At 37.6% G+C, this 25,694-nt stretch overlaps 4 protein-coding genes across 4 annotated transcripts; 3 read left to right on the forward strand and 1 right to left on the reverse strand.

Annotated features, from left to right (window-relative positions):
* Positions 1-3,834: 3,834 nt before the first annotated feature.
* LOC101314334 (B3 domain-containing transcription factor NGA1-like) lies at positions 3,835-5,391 on the reverse strand. The gene has a single exon (XM_004309520.1). The coding sequence runs from the start codon at positions 5,230-5,232 to the stop codon at positions 3,835-3,837; it is 1,398 nt and encodes a 465-aa protein (XP_004309568.1). The 5' UTR covers positions 5,233-5,391.
* A 7,993-nt stretch (positions 5,392-13,384) lies between these two features.
* Positions 13,385-15,655, forward strand: LOC101296162 (mitochondrial import inner membrane translocase subunit TIM13-like). The gene is made up of 2 exons (XM_004309464.1): positions 13,385-13,574; positions 15,219-15,655. Exons 1-2 carry the CDS (start codon positions 13,461-13,463, stop codon positions 15,372-15,374), a joined length of 270 nt encoding a protein of 89 aa, XP_004309512.1. The 5' UTR covers positions 13,385-13,460; the 3' UTR covers positions 15,375-15,655.
* A 2,377-nt stretch (positions 15,656-18,032) lies between these two features.
* LOC101296447 (hyoscyamine 6-dioxygenase-like) lies at positions 18,033-19,749 on the forward strand. The gene is made up of 4 exons (XM_004309465.1): positions 18,033-18,344; positions 18,435-18,682; positions 18,910-19,231; positions 19,351-19,749. Exons 1-4 carry the CDS (start codon positions 18,123-18,125, stop codon positions 19,594-19,596), a joined length of 1,038 nt encoding a protein of 345 aa, XP_004309513.1. The 5' UTR covers positions 18,033-18,122; the 3' UTR covers positions 19,597-19,749.
* A 237-nt stretch (positions 19,750-19,986) lies between these two features.
* On the forward strand, positions 19,987-25,545 carry LOC101296734 (caffeic acid 3-O-methyltransferase-like). Its single transcript, XM_004309466.1, has 10 exons — positions 19,987-20,251; positions 20,856-20,931; positions 22,013-22,111; positions 23,063-23,113; positions 23,320-23,843; positions 23,943-24,253; positions 24,427-24,491; positions 24,620-24,918; positions 25,021-25,168; positions 25,271-25,545. The coding sequence occupies exons 5-9, from the start codon at positions 23,461-23,463 to the stop codon at positions 25,049-25,051; spliced, it is 1,089 nt and encodes a 362-aa protein (XP_004309514.1). The 5' UTR covers positions 19,987-20,251; positions 20,856-20,931; positions 22,013-22,111; positions 23,063-23,113; positions 23,320-23,460; the 3' UTR covers positions 25,052-25,168; positions 25,271-25,545.
* Positions 25,546-25,694: the final 149 nt, after the last annotated feature.

Consider the following 25,694-nt stretch of genomic DNA (forward strand, 5'->3'; position numbering starts at 1 on the left):
AATTTGCACCCAATTTTCTGCAAATCACACTATTGCTTCATTTCGTTAAGCACGCACATATCTATGTAAAAGTAATTTTAAATAAAAATAAAAAAATAAAACAAAGAAATGGGTATAATTTGACAAGATCGGAGCTACCTATTTCATTTCCCACTGAAAAAGTAGGGATGTAGATAATCCTCATTGGATGAACAAATAGGCTTTCATCTACGATTTAATTTTGTCCCAATAAATCTCTTTAATTAGAAACAATTTTAACCAAGCCACAAAATGCACCATAGTCCATACCAACTGTAATTTATTTATTTAACGAATGGAACCTTAATCTAAAAAAACAAGGGAGATGGCTACTCCCTGCTCCCTCCTTCCTCCAATTTCATCTGTGCTCTCCCCGGCCCCGACCCCTTTTTTGGACGAACAATGAGGAATTCATCACAGATTTGTATTTGTTAGGGCAACTATACGACTTAATTAATAATGAGAGGCCACTATTTGCATTTCGACATTTCGTCTGAAAAATTATAAGAAACTTAACTTCGAGAAATTATACCTGATAACCTCATATATATATGCTTTCCAACACAGAACATAAATTTCAGTTTTCTCATGGCTCTTGATGAATGAATTTGTGTTGAATCAATTCTTTGCTCCGAGTTTGTGTGCTTGCATGGATCTGTCGATCGAATTTTATACATAATGCCTGTGTATACTATCCGAGGGAAATAGCAAATAAACAAAACTTATTCATAGTACTTTTAGGTGTATCTACGCCTGTAGGGACATATAAAACATAACCATGGATGGATGCATGTAAAATATCATTTGCCTGCGACATGGATGTAAAAATAATTTCTGCGACGGACACCTAGCTAGTAAAATCATCAATATCATGTAGAAAACCTAAAGATATATGATTCTTTGGCTTTGGTTAATAGATGAAACAATTTGTCTCAAAACAGAAGTAAACAGAAGAAGAAAGGAAAAATGGCATGCATTAACATCTGAATATACAAGGCATTGATATCTGAATGAACATATATAACAGCTTCTATAACTGGATACATGTTAAGTTTCTCAAAAACTACATGATTAATAAATCTGCAAATGAGCAACTCAAATGTGAGGGGGGAGGGTGGGGAAATTTCTATAAAGCTGTGAAGTCTGATCAATCAGTGCTCATTCTTGAGTTAATGCATCTACTGTACTAGAAGGAAACTGAATTGCAACTTTCACTATAGAAGCATTATTAGCTTTTCAATAAGAGCTAACAATTGGACTACATTTGAGAACAATTTGCAGACCCACAGTAGCCTAGGCTGAAAATGGTGAATGAACTCTACTTCCAAAGAATAAGGAGCCCGGCCATATATATTAATTTTTCTTTGAATAAGAAAAACTCCAAGCAGTGAAATACAAAGTAGAAATTACTAGCATGTATTTCCATCCTACAATTGCAAATTAGGTAACATTTCTTAAATAGGTAACATTTCTATCTAGGGTAGTCCAATTGCAAATTAGGGCACTCTCGGTAGAAGATACAGATTATTCAAGCTACTTCTCTAAACCCTGAAGTGTTGCAGTGTTCCCTGAACTTAATTATATTTCTGCTACCTTCCTTTGTCTAACTAGCTATAATCAAACCAGGCATTAACTAGTGTACATTTACATGATCTCTCAAGTAACTAGATAGAAGAATAAAAGAATGAGCAACTGACAGTAACAAAAACAGTCCTAAAATATATGAAACCCTAAACACTTCAAAAGCCATCCTTAATTGGGTAGGCAAAGGTTATTACTTATTAAAGTATTTTAGTTACATTCTTCAAATATCCAGAAATCTAAGTTGCTATCTCATTGGCTGCATAATCTAAATCTAACAGTGAAACAAACTATTGAACTATGTGTTTAACCCTACATTATATATGATGAGATATAGAGAAACAATTCATCTGCAGGTGAAGGAAGTGATGAAACTTCTACTTATAATGGGTTAAAGCCGGTAAACTGCTGTAGTTATTAGTTATATATACTATATATCTAGCAAAAAGAATAGTGCTAAAGCATGGTGAATTCTACATGCTCCCTACCACATTTGTACATATATATTAAGATGAACGACATAATTAGGTACATAACAAAGCTTTAAACGTGGATCAAAACTACAAAAAGAGCTCATTAATTTAATTTCATGCAATATAATGCATGTCTCATGCTATGTATGATACTATATGGCAAAGTCCTTCTCCATATTATGACATAAATTGGTGTCCAAAGAGCCATGATCATGAATTTCCAAGGTTATAGAATTCACCCTCTTCTTATCATGATCATACTGATCAAACATCAACTTAAGTATAATGAAAAATCTTATACATACAAGTAAGCAGACTTGGTAATTAAGATTTCACCTAGCCTCATCATATATAATTATATATCATGATCATACAGTGATGGAGCTAGCAGAACTAATTAACTAGCAGACTCAGTTTTTACTGAGTCTTATGTATGCAAGTAAAAACTGTGCATATGGTAGCTAGTGAATGCAGACATCTTTAATTACAAGAAATGTCAATTTGTCTCCACATCAATTAAGTTCAAGCGTAAACGTTAGAATTACACTGGGTAAAATCCAAAGAAATAATCATGTGAAATTGGATGGACAGAAAGAACAGCCTAGTGCAGGTTATATAGCCAACAGAGGGAGCAGTTCTGTAAGTACTGTCTTAGATCTTGTAGCATCTTTGAACAACATACATTATATGATGATCATAATCAACACCAGTACTGTACTCCAGAGCTCCATCATAAGAAGACTAACTAGCCAAAGAGCTAAAGTCTCCCTTTGGATGAATAGAATTTATTTCAAAGTGTAAATGAATCAAATGCAGATAAGATAGAGCAGCTGGGAACTAATTAGAGGCTTTAAATCAATAAATATTGCAGAAAAAGTGGTAACTAATTACTGGCAAGAAGTAAATGAGGAAAATTAATGATGGTAAAGAGAATTTAATTAAAGAAATAGTTTTAAATTACATACACCCTATACCTTTTTGTTTGCTTCTAAGCTCTGTCTGCAAGTCTTCTGCAGAACCTGCGGGGGATGGTGAGCCCAACCAAGTAGCTGGCTCCTGCAGCGACAAGAACAACAACCTACCAGGGTAAAATACAAAACTGCAATTACATCAGGTATTGCTTTAGCATGCACTGTGCTCGATCCACTGCATCTGATCCACTGCCTTCAACAACAGTCCATGCCAGGAAAGGTAAACCTTGTTTCCAAAATTATTAGAGAGAAGAAGAAGTCGGTGGTGGTGGTGGCAGTGGCGAAGAGAATGTATATGAATATGATAAAAGATGGAGCTGAATTATAAGTAAAATCGAGGAATCAAATTCATCATGAGGTTTGGAATGGATACAATTAAGAGATAGATATATAGAGAATGAGAGAGGAGGGGAACTGAGACCAGAGCCCACAAATGAAATTATAAGAGCATGAAATCTTGGCAATGATGGGATCTATGTCTTCATCGAATATCATGAACTATCTATCATCTCTCCTATATAAATTGTTATATAAATAATTAAAATATTTATACACATGGTGATGATGATGAAGAAGAAGAAGAAGAAAAGGCTGTTAAACTATTGAAACAAAGACATGGTGACTTTGGCATATAAACCCCAAACCTTGTACCCCTTCTGTACCGAAATTTCAAATCCATATTTATTCTCTCAGCACATACATTGTCTGCTCATCCCCATGATCCATCTGCAGCGTGTCTCTGAATACTAATTAATATAGGCTAGGCTAGCAAATGCGGTTGTCTTCATTGTTCAGACATCGAAATCCAAGGACATTGAGGTCGACGATGAAGAAGTCTTCCCTCTGTTGAAGAAGTCGGTGGTGGCCGGGGTGCCGTCGTAGAGCCTTAACTGAAGTGGGGGTTGGGAAAGTGCCATTGCTGCTGTAGTAGTAGTTGTTGATGACAAAATGTCGCACTCGTCCGACGACTGATCGGATACGGCGCAGTCCATGTTTACTCCAAACAGCCTCAGCCTCTTGCCTGCTGCCGCTACCTTGCCATGGACCACTGGCACCGACTCCAAAACCATGGGCTCGACCACATTAACCCGACTCAGCTGACCCAGACCCACTTGATGATGAGAATGAACATGAGCAGCAGCACTAGCAGTACTTCCCTCTTGTTCATGTAACTGCTGTGGGAACACTGCTCCTCCTCCTACTCCACCCGATCTCAGATAATAAACCGGCGCCGTACACACCGGGTTCATGTTCATGTTCATATTCACCACATTTCCATAACCAAAACCGCCGCCGCCGCCAGCGCTGCCACTAGAATAGCTGCTGTTCCGATAGGGATGAATGTTCATGCTGTAATTGAGCTGCTGTAAATGGTGCTCGCGTGCAGTCACTGACGAAGATCCAGGTGGCCGCATTAGAAGTGGACTCCACGGAACCGAGCGGTGGAACGAGTAATGATGCGGGGGAGGAATCCCATAACTGTGGTGATGAAGCGCGTGGTGGTGGTGGTGGTTGGGATCGGGCGCGTCGGGGCGGCGCCTCCAGTCAATGTAGAGGCGGTCCTTTCCCAACTCGCCGAGTCCGCGCTGGAACGACACGATGTCGCCCGCGTCAAGCTTCTTCTCCTTCACGAAGCGACTCCAGCCTTTGGTCATGACGTAGCTCTGGCTGCTGTTCCAGTACGAGTACCTGAACCGCCACGGCTTGCCGGTCCGGTCCTCGAAGTTGAGGAGGAGCCCCTTCTCGTTGGTGGACGAGTCCAGCGGGAAGTACTTCTCGGCGTGCTGCTTCGGAATCACCAGCCGGTTAAGTTTCCCAACATCGCTCGGGGTCACCACTTTGTCGAACATGTGCTCTTTCTCTATGGCCGCTACTGCTTCTGCTGTGGTAATATGAGCTTCATTGTTCGACTCCTGCTTACAATTCTCGGCGTTGTTTCGCGGCGTCGACGAATCCATCAGCTCTAGCCTCGTGTCTGGACCACCGCCCCCGCCGTAAGTATCCCAACTGGCGGAGGAGCTGCTGAGACCAGCGGGGAGAAGAGTGGCGGTACTGGCTGTGTTGAAGTGAGGTGAAGAAGAAGAGGAAGAAGGAGAGGTGGGAGAGTAAGACGAAAAGGGAAGCTTACCTCTGACTTCATCCTCGGAGAAACCCCCTCCTCCTCCGTCTCTAGATGCGCCGAAATTCATGATCAGGAAAGCTAGATCTCGAAGATCTGCGCAGGGAGGAGGTGGATGAAATTAAATTCAAACACGGCTCTGAGCAGGTGGGCAATTTTGGTAGCTAGCTCTCAGCCTATACTTTCCTCTTTGTTTTCGTTTTGTTGGTATTTGTTCTATCTCGTTCTAGGGTTGAGGGAACAGAACAGAGAGCTAGTACGGAAATGGATTGAGGACGAAAGATGAACAGGGCTGGCGAGGAGAAGAGGAAGACGGAGGAGGAGGAGGAGGAGGAGGAGGAAGCAGAGAGAAAGAAAGGGTAGCTCTCAATACAATGACGGTCGGTGCATTCTTCTTTTGACCAAGAAGACTCAGACACACCCCATGGACGTTTCAAAAGAGTGCGAAGTTCCTATTGTTGTTGACCTTGGGCTTTGAGAGAGAGACAGAGAAAGAAATATACCCTCAAAAAAAAAAAGAGAGAGAGAGAGAGGAGGGTAGTAGTCACTGTAGAAGAGGTGGGTGCTTCCCCGCCCGGAACCTTCTCTGGTTAGGCTTGTAGGCCTTAGATTTTTCCTTCTTGTTTTTTTTTTTTGGTTTTTGATTAAGAAAATTAATTTGGGATGAAATAATGATCAATAAATTCTCAGAAATTATACGTAGGGACCCCATGTATTATCTGGTTGGGCTCATGTGAGCTTGTCCCTGTCATCTTCCTGGGTGCATGGTATTTTCGTTTTTAATTTTCCTCTAGAACATGTTTATTCATTTAGTTTTTAATTGGTTTATTATGGATTAATGTTATCTACGATAAGGCCCAAAGGGCCAGCTGTTTTGGGAGGGGGGTATGAAATTGTAATTCAATACACCAACTAGGATTGGTGGACCATTTTTATTCTTTTTGGCTTTATTTTTGGAATTTTGCTTCTCGGTACCTATTTTGAGAATCTATCTGCAGCTCCTGCAGCTATTTATTTAATTAATCCTTTGCGATTTATATGACTTTTCTTTTTTGAATAATTGGTTCCATTTTTTTATTTTTTATTTTTATTAATAACTCACGTATCCTACTTATATGTCTGTGAGATTTCCGTAACCTCAAAGTTGTCACTTAAACACCTTAATTATTTCATTTATTCTTCAACATGACCATCTGGTCTATATATAGCTCTCTGTTAGGATGTCTCTATTAGATATTAATTTGGTCATTTTTATCACCTTATTCATATATATATATATATATATATCATGTATGTTTACCATTCACTCGATCATGTCTGAAGATATCGACTATAATTAATTATTGAAGATGAACTACATTTTTTTATCTTATTAAGAGAGAAAAATAACTAAAATTTGGTCATTTTGTATTTATTTAATTAGTTTCAATTTGTTTTTACTTGTTTAGTTGGAACGAATAAATTAACTTGTATGTTAACACAAGTTCAATGAAAAAGGCATGATAAAACTACCCTCGCATTTGTATTGTGGTTATTTCTCTTTTCCATTCTTCTTTGGGTAAAAGTAAAACAGCTAGAACATTATTGTAAGCTAAGCAAGATGAATCAAATCTATGATTTGCAAAGTATTGGTCCTGTCATCCCCCTAGGAAAGTTCCTGCCTAATAGAATACGACCAAGCAACCCAACCTAGCTAGGGTTTGAGTAGAGAGCAGCCGGCGGGCTTCTCTCGTGGCCATCTGATCTAGGCATCGATAGGTGCGAGTCTGAAAACTATGAAGTCTAACTAATTAGCACACACCGCTAGAAATCATGGGTTATTGAAATAAAAATGCAAAACTGAAAAGTAAAGAACGCATAGAGGTTTTGGACTACATCTTTGTATTTCTGATGTTTTGATGAACAGTACAACATAGCCTTTATATAGGCAATATGTATTACAAGCTAATGACCAAACTATCCTTGCAACACAATATTGCTATACTATTAACACACACGACTGCATGGATTTACCTATCAAAAATGTAAACATATTCCTATAATTTGAAGACAATTACCCAGGCATATATATATATATATAATATAACATGATGAAATTCAGAAATCAGAGATTACATGAAATTATAAATATATAAAAGATGAAATTAATAATTCAGAAATAAGAAGCTTTACATGATTTGTGTGATTTTCCACGAGTCACATCGCATTTGATTATTAGTAATAATTCATTAGGGTTCAAGTTCAACTTTCAATGTCTATGAATAGAAATAAAGGCCTGCAGCAGGTTAACAAAAGGAATATATAGAGTAAATTATCAAGATGACCCAATATCTCCCACTGATCACCAGCTCAGATTAATTACTCAGTTTAATTAGTTAAGGACCATTCCCATTTGAGATACATTAATTTGGTAGATGAAAAATACATACACAGCTTGATGCCTTGATTATCAGAAGTCGGTTGCATGGACCATTTCTGGGTGCAAAGTGCTACACCATCGACTGACTGAATTGGAGAGGCACATTAGGTGTGTAGCAATGTCTCACTGTCTCTTCCCCCTCCATATGCTTCATCCTTCGAATTCAGTCACATAATAATCATAATGCCAATTTATTACATACGGCCGGGGAAGTGGAGAAACCTATAAATTAATATATGCTTCATAATTCATTGACCTAAACAACAATCTAGTTAAAAGATAATAATGAACATGAAACTTATTTTACCCAGCTCACCTGCCTTAGAGTAAAAGAAGGGCTAAGGATCGTATATATGCTTCTACTTAATAAAATTGAACTTCGTAAGCAACTGCATGACAGATGAGATTGTACACCTGGTTTATATCAGTAGGCTCAGAATCGTATAAAAGAAATATTACATGATCCCGACCACCCAATCATTCCTGCTCATAAAATCTGATCAATGCCGGTGGATTGATATGAACATCACCTCCTGAATTTGCCTGGATATATAACAATATATATGAAATTCCGCAGCTCGATATGTCATGCACATGATTAAAATGATTCATAGGGCATAGCTGGTTTCCCTCGACGTCTCTATCCTCCAGCTTTCCCTCAACTTTCATGCCCTAATTTCTGATATTATGTTTCTCATGTTTCTGCCTCTCTAATGATCAACTGTCCCTCGCTCCAAGTCTTCAGGCAAACACTTCTATTAAGCCGGGGAGGCAAAAACTACTTTCATTTTCGCGAACCAAACCAAAAATTACTATCGGACAATTTCATTTCATAATTTAATTCTATACATTCTATACCGTACTATTAACAACAACAAAATCCTATCATAATCGCATTTTTAAATCACGTGTCTCTCTGCGCAACACATGCAATGAAGCAGATCGATCGTACGTACTCTTGTGTATATAAGCATCTTACTGTGCCAAGCTCACCCATCAAAATCTGAGCGCAAAATCGATGTGATAACGAAGAGAAGGTTGGCTCAATGTTTGATGTTAATTTGAAGCATCGATCATATATAAATTTTGATCGAAAACTTTGAATGTTGTAACAGCGCACTGTTTTACTAACATGTCTGTGATGTGGTTGGGTTAGTCTCCTGCCCACATAAAAATGGACCACACTAGCTAGCTTCACACTTGCATATATTAATCAATGAATATAAGAATACGACCCATAACATATGCAACAAAATACAAATTAAGTATAACGTAGTTTGCCATTTTGGGCATTGTGATGTTATTATTCTAGCTCATATTATAACCTATAGTTGATTAATTAATCAGGATCATAGTTTCGATATGCATGAGTCATCGTATAAATTATAAGCAATGTGCTACGGTAGCTAAGATGCAGCAATCGTCATCAACCCCTGAGCACAGTGACGTTTGTGTTTATCGAAAGGAATCGCTTAACCTAAACTCTCTCTGATTTGTTAAGTTTGTATATTCAAATTGGTGTGTTTACAACTTTACATTGACTTGGAAACATTTTTGAGAGGCCACCCTAATTTCCAACCAAGTTGCAATTTTCGCATCCCAAAATGTAAGAAGAAAACCCAGTTGTTTAGCCGCCCAACCAGGGTTCTTGTCTTATTGTTCCCTTAAAAACTTGATTAGCTTAATCACTTATTGGCAAAAATAAGCATTACAAGTACTATGGCCTTTCATTCATGAAAACCATATTATCTGGCACTTGGTTAGAAATATTTTGAGGAAATGAACCACGAAAGTCACTAAAAATATCACTGTATCCGGCTCGTCCTGAAACACGTTGTCACGCACTATCATAATGGAAACATATCTGGCTTAAGGTGGACTCGACTCTTGTCCTTCAATATCTTCGGGATCCTCATCTTGTTCCTTGGCGGCTACAGGTGGCTTGAAGTAATTGCTTGCACCATATCTCACATATGCATTTTCGGTCCTCTCGTATATTCATAGAAGGTAATCAAGTGGCGGATGCGCTTACTAATATTAGGTTGTCATTGACTGGCATGTCATGGTGGGATGATCCTCCTCCTTCCATCGTTGATATTACCGGAGAGATGTACTTGGTCTCCCGAGCTTTCGGTTTTGTTAATGTTTTTGTCATGTGTACATTGATGTTTTTATTTGATTCTTTGTTCCTCTACATAAGAGGTTATTTGTATTATATAGTTAACATTGGCCTAGTCCTCTAGCTTCTTGTACATTTTTTATTTTATTAATAAATTTTCGTGGAGGGACGATGAGTTAGTCCCTCTACACTTACAAAAAAAAAAATTGAGGAAATGATACATTTTCTTAATTTTAATTAATGGAATCTTTGTTTTGGATAAACATTTTCGCGCCAGATTTTTAACAAACAATACTGGTTTGCTTGAACAAGTAGTTTATAAGTTAATTAACTAGCTAGCTAGTGATAATTATTGGATAATGTACATCAATTAGGCAAATATATAATCATTTCATCCCCCATAACACATGGTTCCAGTGATCCGTAACTTAAGCGATAAATCACTCTTACTTACTTGAACATAGAGGAGCAATCTCATTGTTATTAAAATGCAGAAAGACATATTGGCAGAATCCCTGAATTACATGTAAACCTCGGCATCTTTGTGGTTAATATGATTCTGAGTTTGATGAAAATTATAGATTAAGTATGACCAATTGTTAAATTTGTAGTATCTGGATTACTTGATTTAGACTATCATCTAAATTAAAGTATGGCCAAATTGTAATATCTCTGGTACTAAATTTAGCCTCTGGCCTGGGTTTAGGCTCACATTTTAATTCGATAATCAAGTGGCTGGTTTGATAAATGGCCAACCCAGCTGGTAACCTAGCTGTAGCACGATCGATCAGTGTCAAATTCAAACTTTGGGTTATATATGGAATTTATTAATTGCAGCTTAATTAGGCGTACGAAATGATTAACGCTTAGAACGACTAATTATATTGAGTGCATTCTTATATGATTATGGAAAGTCAATGTGTGTTCTTATTTAGTACTTTGGTGTCGACCCGCATATGCATGTTCTTTATATTATAGAGATATGCATGGTCGTTTTCTTCTTGATATTGAAATGTAACTTAGTGAATCACTTCTGCGTTTCCATATTTGTCTTCAAGATGCCATGGTTTGGTATGAAAAAGATGCATTAGTCCCTCCTCATAGGGAAAGATGAATTTGTATGTAACGATGTGTGTTAGGGTATGAAACGTGGGGTTACTGTGAAAGCCTAAACTCGACCAAATGAGTGAGACTAGCAGCATGTTAATTCACGAGACATCTAGCCGGCCACATGGTGTAACTAATTCTTTCCAAGCGAAATAAAACTTTAACGTATTATTAATTTGATACCCGTATAATGTTTTGATCAATGTATACATCGTAATATGTATGCATGATAACGAGTTTGTCTCCCATACCATATGGTACAGCATACCTATTGCAAATGTGTCTAATTGTGTGACACATAGGGGATTTTGAAGAGGTAAATAGTCATTACATGGTCATTTAGTTGTTTCTTCAATCAATGATAGCCACACATTTTGTGAGGCATGCTATATCATATGGTATACTAAAATTTTTTGCATAATAACTACAATATTATGTTGTATGTGATAGCTAGTACTTTTATGTATATACATATTGCAGCACATGATGTGCTTGGTAACTAGGTAAAATCGAAGAAAATCGAAATCGACGAGCAAACATTACCCCTACCCCTAAAGTGCGTTGTCTTCAAATTTCATCTCATCAAATTTCTTCCACGGGATTCAAAAGGGTGGGAGAGGTAGCTAAGAGATTGTATATATAGCTAGGCAATGCACATAATCCCAACCAGAATATCTACTTTCCATTACCCCAAGTGTTCGTGGCTAGCAATACCATTTATACAAAATCTAAGCAATATATATATTACGTAGAGAGATGGGGAAGTGGACTATGATGTCTCACCCGTTGGAGTTATTAGTGGACCTGCTGCCGTCTATTCTCACAAGAACCCTATATATATACACCATAGCTTAAGCCCCATTGACAATGTCTAGCTTTAATAGGATCTCGATCATCATGCTTTGTTAAGCTTACCTGTACTGTAGTACTCCTTACTTATGGTTTTGGGGCTTGCACCTTTTATTTTTCTTCATCGATGATCACTTCTCTTTTGCTCCGTCGATCGCTTCCTCTCTCGATCGCGCCCACTCTAGGGTTTTTAGGGTTGCGGGACTTTGGGTCATTTGTAGGTTGGGGATAGCTAGCTAGCTAGCTTCATCTCGCTCTCACTAGTCGCTTCTTTTAGCTTCACATCCCACCGGTTCATGAAGCTTGTTATCGATTCACATCCACCCGTTTGAAGCTAAAAAATTGATGACAGAAATGTTGCCATGACTTTTGTTTCTGGGTGGTATTGGAACACACAGTGACATGACCAATAGGACTGTGTATATGTACAAGAGCACCATGTATATGTAATTATGTATGAAGCTTTTTTCTGGACTTTAACGTACTTCAGTCGATCTCTAGGCTTATCCTATTCCCACCCAGCCCAATAAACACTGTAGCTCTTTCTTCTTCGTCATATCGTAGGTGTGGCTATATACATGCTGCATGCATGTATGGACCAGCAGTAGTGTAAATGCGTGATTTGCTTAACTAGAAGCACAAACCCTAGCTTCTGGGTTTTATGATCTAAGAAAGGGATTAACAGAAGTAACATATCGATCGGAAAGGAACGGATTAGCGAAATGAGGAAGAAAATGAGGGAATGAAAAAAGTCTTAAGTATGATCATGAAGCTGATAAATATGCGATGATGGTGTTGTTCGGTTAGGACCACGCGTTCTGTGAAAAACTTGAATGGAATGGACCACTGCGAGAGAGATAGAGCAGCATCGGATCGAAGCAGGCAATCGCACAACTCCATCTAGCTAGGGTGTTGTTCGATCATGATCATTCATCGATATCCAGTTGGCGGCTATCATGTCTTTTATGTATCTTTCATATACTGTCTTCTTCTCCCATCTCTCCCGTGTTGAAAATGAAGCAAGGGGTTGTTCATTTGTTTTGGTCTGAAAATTCCAGATAGAGATGCTTACTATGAACGTGTTATTCTTTTGGAGCTGGGCTCGGAGCGATACCGTAGAGTCTGAACGTAATTTGAATCTCTCGATTGTACTGATTCATCTAATTGAACTCGATATTAATCTTCAGAACAAAAGAACATAACTCAATACCATCGAGTTAAATTGTTAGTTTTGTGTTGGACATGATGTTAGCCCAACACAATGTATACATATTTATTAGTATTTTAGCACATCAAGCTCATTACATACCTAGTACATAAGGGTTTATTGATGAACAAGACTATTAAAACGGTGAAGTTAGCTTGAATGAGGAATCAACCACTTTCTCGGCTTCCCTATATGCAAGAACAGGTTATATTCGATCATCGATTCTATCATGTTTAGAACCATAGACAAACAGGTTTATCAACGACCTAAAATATGACGATTTACTATTTTGCATAACTTAATTTTAGGTTCCAATTTCCAAACATATAATGTGTGTTGTTATCTAGTTTCGTGTCTTGCAAGACAGCTTTGTGTCTCCATCTTTGTGAAATAAAATTGGGACCATTTGGGATGGTTGGGCCTTGAACTAGAAGCGTAGAAATTGCAAAAGAACAGTTTAGGCCCAAACCCAAAGCGGTGCCCTTCCTAATAACTCGGTGAGAACTGAGAAGAGCGCAGCAGCAGCAGCAGCAAAAGGAGGAGTTGAGTAGGGTTTTAGAGGCGAAGAGACGAAGAGAGGCAAATCGAAAGAGAGCAATGGATTTTTCAGCGCCATCAAGCGGGTCTTCATCAACCCAATTCAACCCTGACCAGTTCAAGAGCCAGCTTCAGTCCCAACTCGCTCAGGCTTATGCCGAGGAGTTCCTTGAGGTATTTTTTAATCATGGCTTCTTGTCAATCCTCTTCATCACTATATTTTATGTGCTTCATCTGATCTTTCAGTTCAATACCAGTTTTGTGAGGTTGATTGTTTTTCATCAATGCCTAGTATTAGTTCACTCCCGGTTTGTTTTGGGTATATGTCGGAAACTTAGTTGAACTTCCGAGTTTTAATATTGGGGCACGACAGTGTGTAGAAATTTTGTTCTTTTAATGCTACTTTAAGAATGCTTGCTTGCTTTACTTTTTTTGCTCACTATTTCTTCGTTGCGGCGCTAAATACTTTAGCTTGTTTAGAACTTCGAATATAGTGGTATCCTGTTTTAAAGTTCAATCTTTTGTAAGTTTGAGTGAAATTGTTATGGAGTATGACTTTTGAGGAATCAATGGAACTACGTCTCCCTTTTGTTCTGATTCCTATCTTTTTATGTTTGATCTTTCCGCTATTTGTCAATCTAAATGACAGGGGGTTTAGTGTAGCATTAGTAATGTTTAGAATCACTGAAATAGTAGTCTTAGAACCGCGCTGGTATGTACAGGTGAAAGAATCTGAGTCCCAGTTTTATAGGTCTGTACTTTTGGCCTAGTTCAGTATACAAAGACCAATTGAATATACCCATAAACTGCTAAGTAACTTTAAATAGCGGAATCTCCTTAGTTTAAAAAAAAAAAAAAGAAAAAAAAAGAAAGAAGAAAAAGAACCACTCTTCTCTTCCCAGTGCATATAGATCACTTATGTGGCATCCTTTGTTAGAATAGTGGCTGCTGAACTCCTTTGTCTTAGCATTGTTGTGCTTATTTATATTTGTGTTTGCTTTTAATTTGCAATTACAAGGAGGCTTTTAGAAGTTGAGAAATTGGATCCAGAAGGAGACAATGGGGAATGTTGGTGGAACTTAATTTGGTTTTTGCAAAACAATAGTGAACCTATGAGAGATATTTAGACTTAGAATTCTTAAACTCACTCGTTCTCAGAACGTAACCCAGATTCTAAGGAAAGAGGAGCCTCCATTTATTGCAGGATATGGGTGTCTTATATGTCATTTACCTAGTCTCACAGATTGAAATTACCAGGGGTTCTGATACTCTTTCAATCCTAAGTCTGCACATGTTCCCAGTGGCTTCTGGAGAAAGCCTAACACATGTCCATCCTTCTCATACTTCCCTTCTTATAAGATGCACAATCACTCTGATAGAATTTTCTCCTCACAACTTGTAATAGAAATCCTGATCACACAACAAAAGAGCCCCTGTTTATAATTGGGCTTGGATGTTTGAGATGAGTAGCCACTTTGATTTCCTTTGATGAGGTCTGCTAACTACCTGGTCCTGGGTGATGTGTTAAGGTGGTAAAACTAAGGTGTGATGTTTTAGAATAAGGTAGGTACATGTTTACTCAAAAAGTCAATTACTACATTCCCTTTTGTTATCCTTGGTATGGTGAGCTACAGATTTGGACTGTAGATATGTATATGTGTATGCACTTGCACGTTTTGGGTGACATGTATATGTAATCTTTCAAAGGTGCCTTAGAAACTTATGTCACTTTGGATTGGGGAATATTCCTAGCTGAATCTTATATGTAAACGCCCCTGGTTCGATTTTGTTCTCAACTGTTTTTCATTTGCCACACAGACCTTGAGGACTAAGTGCTTTGACAAGTGCGTCACAAAACCAGGATCAAGCCTAAGTGGGGGTGAGAGCAGCTGCATCTCTAGATGCATGGATCGCTATGTTGAGGCCACCGGCATCATCAGTAAAGCTCTCTTTAGTGCAGCAGGCCAGCGCTAAATTTCCCAGTATCAAATTGCTTTTGTGAAGAGAGCCAAAGTTGCAAAATATAAACAAACTACAAATGCAAGTTGAGATTATGCTGTTTTGTACTCTTCTATAGCGAAGATCAACTTCTTTCTTAGGACCAAGCGTTGCATTCACATTATTGTGCTAATTTTATGTACTCCACTGTTGAGCTCTGCATACATTTTCCTCTGCGAATAATCCCCATTAATACGCAATATTGATTCGATTGTTTCTTCCATCTTTGTTATTGTATATTTACGATTTGACCTATCATCCATTATTGTCATGTACCAATGTACCGTGATGAAACTAACTTGGGTCGATTCATTGGTGGTGGTTGTAATAAGGGTTTCGTACGAGGTTGTTTTTCTTTTTATATTGTCAAAAAAAAAAAACTTATGTCAATTCATAGGTTGTGTGTAATCCAAAGAAGCATTTGGTTTTATGTGCGGAAAACGCGTCGAGGCCGAGTCATCTAGAGCTCGTCACAAATTGACTAACTGCCTATTTCTTCTTCTTCTTCTGCAATCAAACATCAAACTGTATCAACGTCTAGTTATTAAGGCATTTGGTGGCCTAATTTAAGAAAGACTGCCCCAGTTTGTTTGTTGGGGGTGATGAGCTGATGATGTGAGCAGGGTGATGTCAGTAAGAAGATAGACTGAATCGTAAGGGCTGACGTTGCCATAGCGATGTCACTCTGATTACTCATGCAGATCCAATCTCACATTTCCCTAAACTCTGCGACCAGTAAACAAGTACCAATGGACATCAATCTTGCCGACTTTCACTGGAAGAGCTACTAACCATCTTCCAATTTGATACGTCTATCAATGAGCTAAACGTCTTAGGTATCCTAACTATGTTCGTCTTGCTTTAGTTAACTACATCTGATGAACGGGTTTAGAGCTTTACCTAAGGTTAAATAGACAACTCTATTTCAAACAAAAGGAACACCTTAAACAACTGGAGGACTTGTGACTTGATCTGAGATTATATATACTCATGAAAAGCTAGCTAATACTTCAGCATGTGATTTGTGTGGGATTTTTATTTAAATTGAAGTGCTTCTAACTCATGGTGCATGCAGCACTTCATTTGAGTTTGACTCCCGTTTCTTGAAGTGTTTTAAACCTTAAAACTGTGATTTGTGAGAGACATTTCTAACTCATGGTGCATGCGGCACTTCATTTGAGTTTGACTGTGATTTGTGAGTATCATCACATGTTTCCACCGACAGAATTGTCTCTCACAAATCACAGTTTATGGTCTATGCTACGGGGGACTTTATTTTATGGTCTTGCAGTACAGACTCGATCATATTTTGTACAGATAATTAAAGAATTAGATACATATATGATTGAGGCTATTATTTGTTAAGTGCATTATTGATTCAATAATTAAAAACTAACACTCGGTATCAGCTGCAGGCCTGCAGCTGCAATTTCTACAGCACGTTTCTGTGCAGTAAATCGACTCAGCTGCACAGCCTATGGCAACGAAGATGACAAAGTGGACATGTTAGCTTTTCGAATCTTGTTTTGTTGCTTGGTTGTTTTGATGCGTTTTTTATAACTTTAGTTTAGAACCGAACGTTTTTCTTGTACATTTTTGTACTAACGGACTATACATAGATGCTGAACAAATTGGAATGGGGTCGATTGCCTTTTTCCTTTTCCAAACACCACTTAGATCTGCCTGCCTGTGTGATCCGTGAACATAACATGATTAACATCCCAAAATATCTTGTGAGATTTCTCATACCTGCCAAAAACAAAACTATTTGATCTTCTTGAAGCCATTGAAAGATACATATATACTCAGATTCACTTGTTTTAATTAATATTCCCTCTCTTCCAATGATTCTTACTTTCTTAGTCTTTGATTTAACCATTTTGTTTATATTTAACATAGGTCGTCTCTCTTAAACACAGCCTTAATTTACAAGAAAAGAGTTTGCTATTATATATGAATCATATATTGATGACGTTGCGAATGTTATGTCATTCTCGAGTGTCATTCTTCTTACATCATGCAAACCAATTGTATTTATTGTGAGGGAAGATCTCAAACCGCGCGTTCAAATCTGTCAGTAGCTGCCGTTCTTAATCATGCCAGCATTGCACTATCAAAATTTCTCACCGCAATTTTGCAGTTTGGTTTGATCATTGGTTACGTACTTGTATGAAATTTCACCTCATATTTCAGCTGGACCAGAACTTCCATTTCGCCGAAATAGAATTTCACATGCATAAATGCATGACAGTGCATTCTGCCGATTTGATGAGTCATATTCACGTAATAATAATTTTTATTGTAAATTGCCCGATAAAAAAATGATTCAAAACACCCAGATGTACAACGCATATGAATGGTTGAGATTATATATTAACGTTTTTTTTTATACAAATTGTATAATAACGTTGTGTCACCTGCACCTTGAAAGGAAAATATTTCGGCCATAAAAGAACCGCCGGTTAGCTATAGTTTGAAAACAGATGACGGTGCATTTTGCATGTCGGTCTCTTTTTAAAACTCGACACGTTTGTTCAAGAACCTCCATGTGTTGATCAAATCATCCTACGACTATTCAGAAGTTTTTGCAACTTGTTATTTAATTGATTTCATAAAAAACTATAAATAGGCTGCAGAGCAATCCCATTTCTCAACCAGCCAGCCTAGCTAGCTAGTCGACTACTATTTGCTTTCAAGTTTTCTCTTCCGGTTCAGTTTGCAAAGATGACCACAGCAAAGCTACTCCTTACAGACCTCATCCCCGTCGTCGACCATGTCCCTTCAAACTACATTCGCCCCATCTCCGACCGTCCAAACCTCGCCGACGTCCAAGCGTCGTCGGAGGGCTCCATCCCTCTCATTGATCTTCAGGGCCTCAACGGCCCCAACCACTCTGATATTATCCAACAGATTGCCCAAGCTTGCCAAAATGATGGCTTCTTTCAGGTACGTACGTCTTTGTAGTGAAAGCTTAATTTGTTAATGACTGAATTTTACAACTTTACAATATTAACTTACTGTTTGATAATGATTCAGGTTAAAAATCATGGGGTACCGGCGGAGATGATCGACGGCATGTTAAATATAGCAAGAGAGTTTTTCAGGTTGCCTGAGAGTGAGAGGATGAAGATGTACTCTGACGACCCTTCAAAGACTACAAGGCTGTCCACTAGTTTCAATGTCAAGACAGAAAAAACCGCTAACTGGAGAGACTTTCTCAGACTCCATTGCTACCCTCTTGAAGATTACGTCCATGAATGGCCTTCCAATCCTCCCTCTTTCAGGTAAATTAGAATGCCTATCTCATTTCTTCGTTTTCATTCATCTTAATCTTCATATTCACTTCATTCTCAAAAAAAAAAAAAAAAAAAATACTTCATATTCACTTGTCACATAATTTGTATGAGACAAGTTTTGTTGCGAAGAAATTAAAAAGTAGCGAGCTAGTCTTTCATTGTTTGTATCATAATTCATAACTAAATGAATACTTATATTGTTGATTTGTTCATAGGGAGGAAGTGGGTGAGTATTGCACAAGTGTTAGAGGACTAGTGCTGAAACTGCTGGAGGCCATATCAGAGAGCTTGGGACTGCAAAAGGACTACATTGTGAAAGCTTTAGGCAAGCAAGCACAACATATGGCTTTGAATTACTACCCACCATGTCCAGAGCCAGAGCTTACTTACGGCTTGCCTGGACACACCGACGGTAACCTAATCACGATTCTTCTCCAAGACGATGTACCTGGATTGCAAGTCCTTCGAAAGGGCAAGTGGGTTGCTGTGAACCCTATTCCCAACACTTACATTGTCAATATTGGTGATCAAATGCAGGTAAAATCATTGCTACTAACATATGAACTTGGTCTTAATTATGTGCACACAACATATGAAACTGTAACTAATCTCGAAGTCTCTCTAATTAGTTTTGCATATTCTATCTGCTTGCATAGGTAATAAGCAATGATAGGTACAAGAGTGTGCTGCACAGAGCTGTAGTGAACTACAACAAAGAGAGAATTTCAGTTCCAACCTTCTACTGTCCATCACCTGATGCACTGATTGGCCCTGCCAAGGAGCTCGTCAGCCATGATCAACCAGCAGTGTACAGAAACTTCACATATGCAGAGTTCTATTCGAAATTCTGGGACAGAGGACTTGCCAAAGAATGCTGCTTAGACTTGTTTAAACAAATTTGATTACTTGTGTAAAAACTGAACTCAGTTTCTAAATTTAGCCTTCCAAAATCTCTAGAAGTGGTTGTCTGGCTTTAGTCCCAAACGAAAAGAAAAGAAAAATGAAAAAAATGGCTGTGTTTGTCAAATGGTGGAAAAATCTTTCACCACTTCAAATGGGACTCTGATATCTTCTTTTTCCTATGTCATTTGCAATGAGTCATCCTAGTTGAATCCCATGTTCTTTTCACTGACCTTTCCTCCGAAGTTAAAATCAACTGCGTGTTCCAATAGGGTAAGTTTCAAAAGCTGGCTTCGAATATGAAATGAAGCAGTCAAGCCACCCAAATCGAAGATCATAAAATGCAGGATCAAAACTTTATATGGTTATTGAATATTCTCATTTCCAGAATCACAATATGATGATTCAAAAAAGATCAGAATCGTAACCAAATTGGACTCCATGTTCAACTCTCATCTATCTTTCTGTATATATTAAGCGGAGCGGGGGGATTACTGTTCACGTGAACAGTGTACCAAAGGTCCAAAACCCACTTCTACTTTCTCTCTAATAACGATTTTACCACTCAAATTGTGAGAAAATAACGACGGCGTGCACAGAAGAAGAAGGCGACATCTTCCTTTGGTTATATTCACCTTCTCTGCAAAATCCAAACTTGTTAGTTTTCCCCGATTTCTCTATCGATCTTCCTTTTTTCTTGAAATTCTGATCATCAAATGGAACGATGTAATGAGTTTGAATTTGTTTGAGAATATTTGAGCAATTTTTCGCCGATTGTTACGGTATTATCGGAATGGGTCGATCTAAAACTGAGGCTCTGATTGCTTCTTTGGTTTTGTGGTACTGAAATTGGTTTGTGATTAGGCTTCAGATCGTGAATAGCATAAGCATAAGAGGTGCTATTTAGCTGGGTTGGTTTTTGATCTGAGAATAATTCGGGGTCGGTATTTTATGGTGTGTTAATTTGATATTTCTATTACTGTGTTAGTCCTTGTTCAATCAATTTTATTGTTTTTGCTGCTAAGGCTCGAAATTGCCAGCAGTATATATCATGGGTTGGCATCATGTTTGTGCTTATTGATGTATATGCTTATAATTAGCAAAATGCGTTGGTTCTCCATTACTTTTTTAAACGGGGTTTCAAATTTGTTCATTGTCCAGCAAAGAATTGTAGACATGCAAAGAATCTTTTATGACGGGAATGCGATTAACTATTTTGTACTATGACAATTTGTGAAATGATTATCAATTTTGATTTCAGTTAATCAACCGACGGTTGCTGAAATAGAAAAGGAGTAGCTGTTCAATTCTATGCTTCATAGATATCGTGAACAAAGGTGAGCCTCAATGATGTTTTTTCTGGCTTTCATGTTGTTTAGCTTTAGTTTATTTCAACATGGATTAAATTTGTCATCTCTTTCAGTCTATTTTATATTTTTAGTCTATGTATTCAACAATATGATTTCAAATTGGAAAAGCTCTTCCTTTGGTTATATTCTACCTGTTGTGCAAATGCTTATTTTCTTGCAAATTATACTGTGGAAGAAAAGCTCATTCAAGAAGACATTAGAATAGTTTCAGCCACCTCTGCAAGGCTAGAGAGAGAGGTACAACGTTAAATTGTGATTTGAGAACTACTGGATGGATGAACTGATAGTGCAACGTATAGCATTTACGTTTATATCTGATAGATAAAAAACCGACAACTTGCTTGGTATCCTTAATTCACCTGCTTGGTATACGTCATTTGTATATCCGATCTTCGGTATGGTTATGAATATCTTTTACATTGAATCTCCTAAGTTCATGCCTTTATCCAATAAGTTTATGAGCTTTCCTAAAAGTTCATGCTTCTAAATAACATATGGTAGAAGCATGATATGGTGTTCAATACTGTTTTTAAGTTTTCGGCTTATTGATGGTGCTGGGATAAAAGGATATGTACTTTTAGGAAAGCCATGCGATTCATGATATGGTGAGGAAATCAAGTCACAAATAATAATGAAAAGTACATAATTACAGATAGATTACTGATCAAACTAATGTTTTGGTAGTACAGTTGTTTTATAAGTTATATAATACCGTGTAATTATAGTTACCAGAACAGATTGCAGAATATACTCCAGCTGAAGTGCTTTGTTTTGCTTAATAAATGCTAAGCAAAGTCAGATTTTTTGTTGGATGCTCTTAAAGTTGCCCTGTGGGCTGTGGCAATACTTATGATGATAAAAAGTAGTATAATATATTCCACGCAGTTTTTGTTTACTTCTCAGCAACTGAATGTGTTTTTGGTGATTGGCTAATATAATCACTTTCACAAATAGAAAATGGTCACATCTGTTTATGTTGCATGATGTCTAAGATGTAGTGATTAGTGGATTAATAATGATATAGATTATGGGATGTCATTTGTGCTAGGTTTGTGGCTCAACTCAAAGCTTTAGTGACAAAGGTGGATATGATTCTGTCAGTGCATTTTTCAACTACCAGAACTTCATTGAAGGACTGAATTCGAAGGTTTAGTGTCTTTTGCTCTGTTTTATTTTGATATTTTGGCCCTTTTGCTCTGTTTTACTTTGCTTTTTTAGTGCCTATTCTGCATTTATAGTTTTATATATAGTTAGTTGCATAACCTACCTTCTTTCTTGGTAGTATTGAGGTTGACATTAGTCATAGCACTCTCTCAATTTAATTTTCTTTTTTCCTTTTTTGTTTTTGATGAAGACATGATCTCGAAACTTTGAAGTATGTGTAAGGTTCAATACTTTGTTAACAAGAACTTCAACGCAAATTCAGTTTTGGTTATTGAACATTTGATATTTTTAATTGAATTTAAATTTGAGGCAAGTATACTGGCATGAGATTGAAGAGTTAGTTCATTAGATAAGTTTGCACAAGCTTTTATAGTTAATATTGATGGACAAACCTATTATATTTGAAGTTTCAATGTCTATTGCTTACATGGTTAATATTGTCTGATGCTTTCTCTTTTCATGTCTTTTATATTATGTCGAGTTTGTAATGGGAACTTTTGAGATGGCTTTCTCAATTTTCAGAGATTAATTTCAATAGCACAGTAAATAGAGTATTAATAACACTGGGTCTTTCATCAGATATTGTGTGTGTGTGTCCTAATCTGTGTATATACGTATAACTGATCAACAAAGTGTATCACTGCTGAGATGCACCATGTCACCATCTATATATAAATCTATTACTGAGCTTTGTTCCTAATGTGTGTGTACCTGATTTATACATCAGTTACTAATCTGTGTATAACTGATGCAGCTTAGAAAAAAAAAATGTGTGTTCCTAAATTGTTTATAAATGATATTAAACATGTCCTCTCATGCCTCCAGTGAATTTTTATATATTTTTTTTCCGCTTTCTTAGCCTGTTCTTTAGTTCTGTGTCTTTCTTTTGGGTTCAACCTGTTTCCCATATTTTGATTCACCCATTTGTTTTCAGGATTCCAATGTCGATTAAAATGGCTGCCAAACTGAAGGATAACAGGAGTTGGTAACACGTTCAATAATCAGTCTTCATTTTTTTGGTAACAATGTATTATTATTGTGTCTGTAAAATGTAGTTTGGAATCATGTTTATGCACCATCTTAATTTGTATTATCATGTTTATTTTTGCTTATTACTTTAACGTTTAGTTATTGTTGAGTAAATATCAGTTTCCCAATTTCTTATTTTCTCTGCAATTGTTGAATTCTCAGTTAAATTACACATGAAGCAGTCTCATGAGCAAAGAAACGGCGTGCACGAAGGCTAGTGGTTATAAACTTATGGCACAGATTAATAGCCAATACAGACACTCCCTATTCTAAGGAAATTGTTATCAACATAAACCATCTGAGATGGAAAGTCACTCCCAATATGCCATGCAGCTAGTAAGTGCATCACTAGCACCTATGGTGCTTAAAGCGGCCATAGAACTTGGTGTGCTCGAGATAATACACAGAGCTGGCCCTGGAGCTCAGCTATCACCTTCCGAAATAGCGTCACAGCTCCACTCCAACAACAACCCGGATGCGCCTGCAGTGCTTGATCGTATGCTTCGCCTTCTGTCTGCTCACTCCATTCTCACGTGTTCAGTTTCCACTGATGAACTTGATCATGTGAAGGTTCTGAGGCTTTATGGTTTGGCACCGGTTGGCAAGTACTTCATTCGGGACGAGGATGGAGGATCATTAGCAACTATACTGAATTTTTGCCATGACAAGGTCAACACAGATAGCTGGTACTACATTATATACAGAGTCTGTATCATTTAATCGACTCTTTGCGAATCTGAACTCACTTAGTTCTAGCAAGTAAGATCTTGGCATGTCACAAACAGGTACCATTTGACAGATGCAGTTCTGGAAGGAGGACTTCCATTTTCCAAGGCCTATGGAATGAGTGCGGTGGAGTACAATGCAAAAGATGCTAGATATGGTGAAATATTCAGAAACTCAATGAAAGAGTTTAACGCTGTGTTAATGAAGGAAATCCTCGAGAGTTACAAGGGTTTTGAAGGTCTAAGAACACTCGTAGATGCGGGTGGTGGCGATGGTACTATCCTGAACATGATCATCTCCAAGTACCCTACCGTCAAGGGTATCAACTATGATATGGCTCCTGTTATAGAAAAATCTCCCTCCTATCCTGGTATGATATCAATCATCGTTTCAATTCAGACAATTTAGCACCTTTTTTTTTTAGAGTAAAATGTTATGACATGTAGATTAAGCTGTTTGCTCTTGATCTTAATATCTTATGCACAGTGTACCTCAGTACATCATTACACTTTGATATCTTAACTCATCTAGGAATTTCTTCAGGTATTGAGCAGATTGCAGGTGATATCTTTGAAAACATTCCAAAAGGAGATGCCATTTTCATGAAGGTAATAGTCTATTAGTAAAAGTATCTACCTTGCTGATTCAACCAGATGCCGGTTGAAGATATTACTTGTGATTTATTGGTTATGTACTTTAGAGTGTTTTGAGCTAATGCTGAGGGTTTTGAAAACAGTGGATGCTACACCAGTATGATGACAAACGTTGCTTGACAATACTAAAGAACTGCTACGAGGCATTGCCAAACCATGGAAAAGTCATAGTGGTTGATATGGTGATACCGGAAGCCCCCGAAACTACTACTTCTGCAAAAAGCTTGTTTCAGTTTGATATGTTCATGATGAACATGAACACCACTGGAAATGAGAGGACAGAGAAAGAACTTGGAAGTTTGGGAAAACAAGCCGGGTTTAACACCATTCAAGTGGCATGTTCTGCGTTTAACTTTTCGGTGGTGGAGCTGTTCAAGAACATGTAATATCCAATATCTAGTTGGATATGTTCTGTTTTTGTAGTTATCAGATGTTCAGTCTTCTCTTATTTTAGTTCTGTATCTCTTTTCATCAAATACTGCAGAATAATTTCATTGAAGAATAAAGAAGGATAGAGAGATGAATTGTAGCAGATGGAATTTCAGACACGAGTGTAAAAAAAAATTACCTCTGATTAAGGTGAAGCTGTAGCAGTAGCTACATGCGGAAGAGATTACATGTGAATCAAAAACGTATGTCAAAGGCCAGTAGTAGTAGTAGCATAAGACTAAATCAAGAACCATTCATATGCAATCAAGGATGCAATCAATATAAACAGAGGGTTTTATGAACAGTGGGCACTACACCTTTACAATGACAAACATTGCCTGATGATGCTATAAAACAGCTATGAGGCCTTGCCAGACAACGGAAAAATGATAGTAGTAACCGGAAGCCCCTGAAACTAGTCTTTCTGCCAAAAGCTTGCTTCAGTGCGATATGTTCCTAATGAACACCACTATAAGTGAAAGTGAGAGGACAGAGAAAGAACTCGAAAGTTTGGCAAAACAAGCAGGGTTCTACACCATTGAAGTGGCATGTTCTGTGATGGAGCTTTCCAAGAGCATGTAATACTCCAATATATTGGATATGTTTGTGTTTTGTATGGTCAGTCATTCTTTTCATTTTCGAACTCACATAAGTTTTTATCTGATATTGTATAACAATGAAATTGAAGGTTAAAGCGGAATAAATATCTATTGTAGCAGATAGAATTGC

This window comes from Fragaria vesca, unplaced genomic scaffold (assembly GCF_000184155.1).
Source record: "Fragaria vesca subsp. vesca unplaced genomic scaffold, FraVesHawaii_1.0 scf0512956, whole genome shotgun sequence".
In the NCBI taxonomy this organism is placed as follows: Eukaryota; Viridiplantae; Streptophyta; class Magnoliopsida; order Rosales; family Rosaceae; genus Fragaria; species Fragaria vesca.